General features: G+C 43.9%; 1 protein-coding gene across 3 annotated transcripts; it reads right to left on the bottom strand.

Annotated features, from left to right (window-relative positions):
* Positions 1–353: 353 nt before the first annotated feature.
* Positions 354–6,846, bottom strand: XPA (XPA, DNA damage recognition and repair factor). Of its 3 annotated transcripts, XM_027663667.1 has the most exons (6): positions 6,714–6,829; positions 6,268–6,378; positions 4,493–4,598; positions 2,727–2,892; positions 1,974–2,091; positions 354–616 (listed from the first exon to the last, which is right to left on the bottom strand). In XM_027663667.1, exons 3-6 carry the CDS (start codon positions 4,543–4,545, stop codon positions 468–470), a joined length of 486 nt encoding a protein of 161 aa, XP_027519468.1. In that variant the 5' UTR covers positions 4,546–4,598; positions 6,268–6,378; positions 6,714–6,829; the 3' UTR covers positions 354–467. The 3 variants fall into 3 exon arrangements, with proteins under 3 accessions (XP_027519468.1, XP_027519467.1, XP_027519469.1); XM_027663666.1 differs by lacking the exon at positions 6,268–6,378 and having other exon boundaries at positions 6,714–6,846; XM_027663668.1 differs by lacking the exon at positions 4,493–4,598.
* Positions 6,847–6,852: the final 6 nt, after the last annotated feature.

Consider the following 6,852-nt stretch of genomic DNA (forward strand, 5'->3'; position numbering starts at 1 on the left):
GTCTCCAAGCTAAAGGAGAACCTGCCTCAACAGTCTCCAGCCACCCTAAGTGCTGCTTTATCAGCTCACTGTCCTCTGCCCGCCCATGACTAGTAACTGAAAAAACAGACAAAAGTCAGGACAAAATATGGAGCATGGAGTCTTCCTCCTCTGACAGGAGCAAACCAGCAGTGGAATGTTCACCTTCATTTCATCAGCATATCAAGTACAATGATACAAACTTATCTTTTGGCCTAGGAGAGATACCAGTTTTTGAACTGTTGCAAATGTGTTATATTCTACCCTAAGATCTAGCTTAAAAGCCAAAGCTTACTGTTCTGTACAGCGATTCTTACAACTGAAAAATGTAACTCTTTACAGAATTTGGCAACAGCTTGGTCATAATTAGCATTTATTTGACTTTAATACAAAATACCATAAAAAACAAAACACAAAAAAAAAAAAAAAAACCCAAACCCAGATTAACGCTACATCTTCTCGTAAGTTAATTCATGGCCACATACAGTGCATGTCTTTTTATATGTGTCTTCATCTATGTTTTCTTCTGGTCCATACTCGTGTTCATGGATAGTAGCTTCTTTCTTCCACAAACTACTCCTCACAGCTCGGCGCAGTTCTAAAGAGATAGACAAGAAAATGTTAGGATTTTAATAAATCTTAAATAACGTTTAATAAAACTCAAGCTAACCACCTTTCTGAGGCCAACAGATGACAAAACGCTTGCCGCCTGTCTTCCATAAATTTTGGGCAAGTATCTGCTCTTGCAAGAAAACAAGCTCTGACTTGCCTGGCAATCCTCACCTTGTCTGCTGTTTTAAAGGCTAAGAACTACACTGGCATAGGATCTCACAGGCAAAGATTTTCCATCTGGACTAAGGACGTGTTGCTCACTGCCTTTTTACAAGAAGCCATTCAAAGGTATCCAAAAGGGGTTGGTGAAATGCAAAGGAAAAGTTTTTATAGAACACCTCATTTATTTTACATGACCAAGAGAGAGTCATTTTCATTCAGGTCACAGTGAGCCTCCCAAATGACTTGGCATTCTCTAAGCTTTATGCCCAATAATATGAGTTGCCTCTGCAGCATCTGCAGTGAAATCTGCAGGTTCTCCAGAGCGCACAGGCTGGCAGCAGAGCCCAAGATATCTTCAGGATGTTGCAAGCGGGTGGCAAGCATACTGAAGAGCAAAACGTGGTCACATTTCGAGCCAAGCCATTCAGGCTGCAAACTTCGTCACGTTAAGGCCTGTACTTGCACTGAACTCTGGCACCTTGGCTACAGCCTGCTGCCAGTGCGTCTGTGCGCGGAACACCAACGGCCCAGAGGGGTTATTTGTGCAGCCTCAAGTTCTGCCTCCTCCAGACAACACCAGTACACCCAGCTGGAGCTTTCTGCCCCCACAGGTGTGGACCCAAAGGGAAACAGGGATGCTACAGGTCACAAAGAAAAGTTCCACCTATCAAATACTCTCCTAAATACTAAGTTCTCAGGAAAAAAACCCCAAGGATAATGTGCAGTAAAGACAGTGGTGGGGAATGAAGTGAGCAATGCTGGGAAAAGGCATTTTCTACTCTCATTTACTCCACCCAAGGGCCTATCTATGACAGAAATGCCATAAAAACCTATGTCCTTCACAAGTCAAAAGAAACAGGAACAATCCATGGCACATTCTGGGTCATACCAAAAAATTAGAAGAACACCAAAATGAACCATCATAACTGACCTGTCACATCACGTCCACAGGACAACAGGGTAATTCAGGTTGGAAGGGATCTCAATCCTACAGTCCAACCCTCTGCCCAAAATAGTCAGCTATGAGCTCACACCAGACTGCTCTAGTCTCATCTAGTTCTTGAAAAACTCCATTTTGCCACCCTGAAGACTTTCTCAGTACCTTAATCAGATGCAGACACAGATTCAAACAAAACTGTACTTAATCTCAGGTACTGCAGTATATAACTTTAACCCTTTACCTTTAACCTTCTTATCAAACTTCTTCTGTTTCATCTTCTCTCTGCTGTCACGGCGGAGCTCCTTTGCTTCTTGCAACGCGTCTTCGCTACCCCACACTTCAAGTGAACGCTTGATTACCTACAGGATGGACATAAATGTCTTTTTTCCCCCCCGAAAGGATAAAAGTAAACTAACTTGCAAATTGCCAACCCAATCTTCTTCTGCCTCTGCTCCTGACCAACAAAATACTGCATTCCTTCCTCAAGAAGAGGCAACACTGATTTTTAGCGTCAGCTGGATGTAACCTGGGACCTCCCTGGTTAGGCAGGACTGATGATAAAGTTAAACCCAGCTCTAATTTAGCACATATTTCACTAAAGCAATAGCATTCCTACAAAAGTAGCGAACAAGAAATGACGAGTCCTGAAAAATCCGAAAATCCACTTGCTTTTCCTGCTGCCTCTGAGGGCAGAGCTGTGAACACAGCTACAAGGGGAGCAGCAGCTGCCCCATGCACTTCAGAGTAGCACCGAAAGGCCACGTGCTTCATGACTTGGAATTGTGCAACCCACTGAAGCTGCGCTCCACGAGCATTTTCAAAACGTTCTCAAACACAGACATTTTCAAAAATCTGGACCACAACCATTTAACTCTTAACAAGCTATGCATAACACACAGCTTTCACAAAATCATTCAGGTACCAAGTAACACCACTTTGGCTACCAAAGTTGTACAAAGCAAAAAGAGGTCTAAAATCCAGTAAGTTTCTATACCTGCAGTTTTAAATAAAGTTTCATTTCACCCCATCGTGAATTATGAGGGTTTTTCTTCACAATGAATCTGAGCACCGGTTCCCTCTTGTCTAAGTCACAGTCTTTAAGGAGATACTCTTCTTTTGCTTCTGTCCTTGTTATAAGCTTATGTTTATCTTCAACATCTCTGTAAGATGTAAAATAATGATGAGAAAGCTACACCCTAAAACCACAGGTTATTAACATCTAAGTCCCCATCCCTTTCGACATTCCTGAAATACAGGTAGCCCTAATCCCCTCTGGTTTTTATGCATGCAAATAACTTTGGATTCCGACAGTCTAGCTAAACTCCAGGCTAGATTTACTGAAACTGTTTAAAAATGCTCCCATTTGAGCAAACACAGGCTGAGAAGCCTGCTCTTCTAGAAAGGCTCTTCAACTTTCTTACTAGAGGGAGTAACTGAAACGTAAAATTAGTATGAATTATTTTAGGTATTCACCTAACCCAGACACAATCCAAGAGGACAAAAGTATAAGTATCAGCCTGACACATGGTCAAGAGAGCAAGAATGTGTAATGTGATACAGATCACCTGAGAATATACACACTCCATATGCTTCTAGATCCTAGAAACTGATTAGCAACACAGAGCACTTGTTTCTATAATGCAAGACAGTAGGCAGAGGAACGGTAATAGAAAGACCTTAAAAGACTGTAGCTTTTACCAGACAGATAATGAAAAATTGTAACCACAGCAGCATTTATGAGTTCATGGAAAAAATTACTTTTACGCAATCCTGACTGAAGTGCAACTTGAATTGCTTGAGCTGCCAAAGGCTAAGTGCTAACAACGGTCATCAAGGAAGTACTGCTGTAAACGTAGCTTTACTAGAATTCAAAGTTCACATAACAGCTACTTCACCAAGGAGACTCTAGTGTTCAGCTGTTCAGCTGCAGGAACCTAAGACGGAAGGAAAACTACTCCCAAGGCTTTAAGTCCTGTCCTTTACACTGTAACTTCCAGAGACACCACTTCGCCTGCAACGCCTGTGAACTGTCTACACCATGTGCACACGCCCAGCCACTCCCTGCAGTAAAGGGGTTGGCTCCCAGAACCAACTCCAAGCTGCCTTTTTTTTTTTTTTCATTCACCCAATTCACTCTTACACACATGGATGGCTCGCTGCTGCAGTTGGTTTCATTGCCCTGGTTATCTTGATGGCCTTTGGAGCATTTTCTGTGTTAAAGATAAGAGCACAGAGACTACCTTCCGCTCAAGGTCGAACTTCTGCTTACCCTGCAGGCCAACCAGTGACCTCGCAGAGGGGCTCTGCCCTTTGGCTGCTGTGCTCCCAGCCTGCTCATGCTGACTAAGTACCAACTCCACTCAGGTTAAATCACTAGGACCACAAACATGCTCCTCCTAATCCATGTTTTACTTGAGAGAGCAGGTACTTGCGTTCCATCAGATTTTCAACTGGCTGTAGTGTGCAGCCAGACATAACTTTTCACACTGACAAACGCACCAGCTGTTCTTATGACATGTTGTATGAAAAGCCACTGATGTGCCCTGTCCTAAGGCAGGCTTACAAGACACTGCTGTGATTTAATTCCATAATGGAAAACACACAGGGCATCACTCAACCTTACTTTTTTTACCTAAGTTACTGAAATGCCTCTTTTGATGACAGCCTTTTTAATAAACAGAATGACCGTAACTCACTGAATTATGGCCAGAAATCTTTTTATGTAAAATAGTGCTTCTCTCTCCTGATTATTTGTAATACCTGCAATTATCACATGTTGCCCAATCAAAGTGCTGCATAAGGTAGGAGTCCATGAATTCTTTGCCACAGTCTCCACAGATGAGATAGTCAAATTCTAGTACGGGTGCTAATGGAAAAAAATATTTTTTAAAGGGACTACAATGATAAAAACAAGCATCTAGAATTGGTATTATAGGCAGTTTTACTAAAATTCACATTATAGCATGTTACAGACTAGTTTCACTCTAATAAGTTTTCCAGAATGATACAGTACAAATTCAAACCTGTTACCATACAATCCCATCTCTGCCGGTACGTTTCTGTTCTTGTTCGGGAGTTCACTTTTAAGAACTTGATTTCAACATTCAAATGCACACATTTGTTTTAAACTTAGCCATTGTCAAAAAAAAAAAAAATCCCATCTCCCCACTAAGTACTTCATATCCCCTCTCTCCACTTCCTCTGTTCTGACCCTCCCAAAAATATGTCCTCATTCATAGAGGACATGCGGGTAAGAACACGAGGAAGCAAAGAAAGGGATGCATTTTAAAGAGGGTGGCTAGAGCAGGAAACTACAGGAGCTGCGCTGGCATCGTAGTTCTCTCAGCCCTGCTCCAGTTTTTTTCCCAGCTCAGCCACACCTGCCTCTCCCTAAATGTGCTCAGTGGAGGCCTGGGGCAGTTGGCAAGGTTCTTGTCCGTTCCAGCTGGCAGAAACGGAGGTGGATGGCCAGAGAGCTGCTAGGAGTGGAATGGGGATGGAGCTCCACTACAATCCTCTCCCCAAGCCCTCTCAGCACTGCTCCAAGCCCAGACTCATCTCAGCGCCAGCCATCACTTCTGGGCGCATCCTCAACGGGCGGATCACCTCCAGCGTCATCACCATCTGCTTTATGTTCCATGGGACACCAAGAAACACCGACTCACAGAACAACAGCTATAAGGAACATTCTTTCAACGGTAACATTGGAGTTCTAGCAAAAAATTCACATTTCTATACAGTTTCGAGATCCAAAAGTAAGGCAATGCTGTGGAATTTTAAGAACACCTGAAGCAGAAGATTAATGGTTGACATGCAGCACCATACATTTTAATTGCGTTTGCATTTATAGCAGATCCGATCCAGCAAAGTCGACATTTTATGTAAATTCCGTCCTACTAGCGACAGCCGGATGCTCAGTACTTCACACAGTCATTTCATCCTCTTACATCACATTCCATCATTTAAGGCAGTGCTCCCGAACACGAAGACATTTTATTAAGACAATGACGTTATGAATTACACAGCAAAAAATATCCCCCCCCCCCGTGCAAAGGCATCCCAGATCTACTTTAATTTATTGTTAAACGTTAGCCCATCAAAAGAAGCAGGGCTGCTAATTGTTTACACTGCTAATGAAAGCTGGTGCTGATTTCTAACAAAGAGATACACTGCACCAACAGCCCCGCAGCTGATTCAAGCAGAACAAAGCAAGACAAAGACAATCCCAGAGAAGAAAGTGGATCTATTTTGGGACCCTTACTTCTCCGTTTGCTTTTTTGGGGGGGAGAATATCGCAAGGCAACGTGCTGAAATCCTCCACCGAACGATCGGTAACTTGGCGCCAGCACGTTTTATAACGATAAAAGCTGGCACTGCAGCAGCGCTCCGGTTTTGGCACAAACCACATCAACCCCAAAATTCCCAGAACCGACGAAGCCGCGCAGGTTTACTGTAACGTCGGTCTAAAAATTGTAATTCTAAAACTAATTTCCCCGTTTAGAGGGGGGAAAAAAAAAATTAAAAACGTGCTATACCCAAGGGCACTGGCTGTGTCCCACTTCCGCGGCTTAAAATTCTTCATTTTTAATTACCGAGCCGATTTAATGCTATAGCCGATTTAATGCTGAAAAGAATCGGACGCGCCACTAATCGAGCACATCCACAAAAACGTGTGAAAGAGGAAGAGAGGAAAAAAAAAAAAAAAAGGAAAAAAAAGGAGAAAAAAAAAAAAAAGAAAGAAAAGACGGTAAGAAAGGAAGGTAAAAAACACCCGGGAAAAAAAAAAAAAAGGGCGCCCATCCATCCATCCCGCCCTGCTGGCGCGGCCGGAGCCGGCTCACTGTCGCCCCCGCGCCTTCCTGCCCTCCCCCGCCAGCCCCGCGCACGCGGTGGCGACGCCTCCTCCCGCCGCCTCCCCCGCCGCTCCCTACAGGCTCCTTCTTAAATTCTTTTTTCTTTTTTTTTTTTTTTTTTTTATTACCGGGTGTGTGCACGATCCTCTCGCCGGCGCCGGCCTCTTCCTTCTTCTCCTCGTCCTCCTCCTCCTGTTCCAGGAAGAATCCCCCTCCCGTGTCCACGACCTTGGGGAGGGCCCGCGCCCGCGCGCCGCCGCCTGCGGG

Source organism: Corapipo altera, unplaced genomic scaffold (assembly GCF_003945725.1).
Source record: "Corapipo altera isolate COAL_440 unplaced genomic scaffold, ASM394572v1 61129, whole genome shotgun sequence".
Lineage (NCBI taxonomy): Eukaryota > Metazoa > Chordata > Aves > Passeriformes > Pipridae > Corapipo > Corapipo altera.

Coding starts and splice junctions, on each gene's coding strand:
- XPA (XM_027663666.1), bottom strand. CDS start 4,545: ATGGACTCCTACCTTATGCAGCACTTTGATTGGGCAACATGTGATAAT. Junction 2,092..2,726: donor AACTTTATTTAAAACTGCAG/GTATAGAAACTT, acceptor TCCATCCTGTAG/GTAATCAAGCGTTCACTTGA. Junction 617..1,973: donor GTTTGATAAGAAGGTTAAAG/GTAAAGGGTTAA, acceptor CTATCTCTTTAG/AACTGCGCCGAGCTGTGAGG.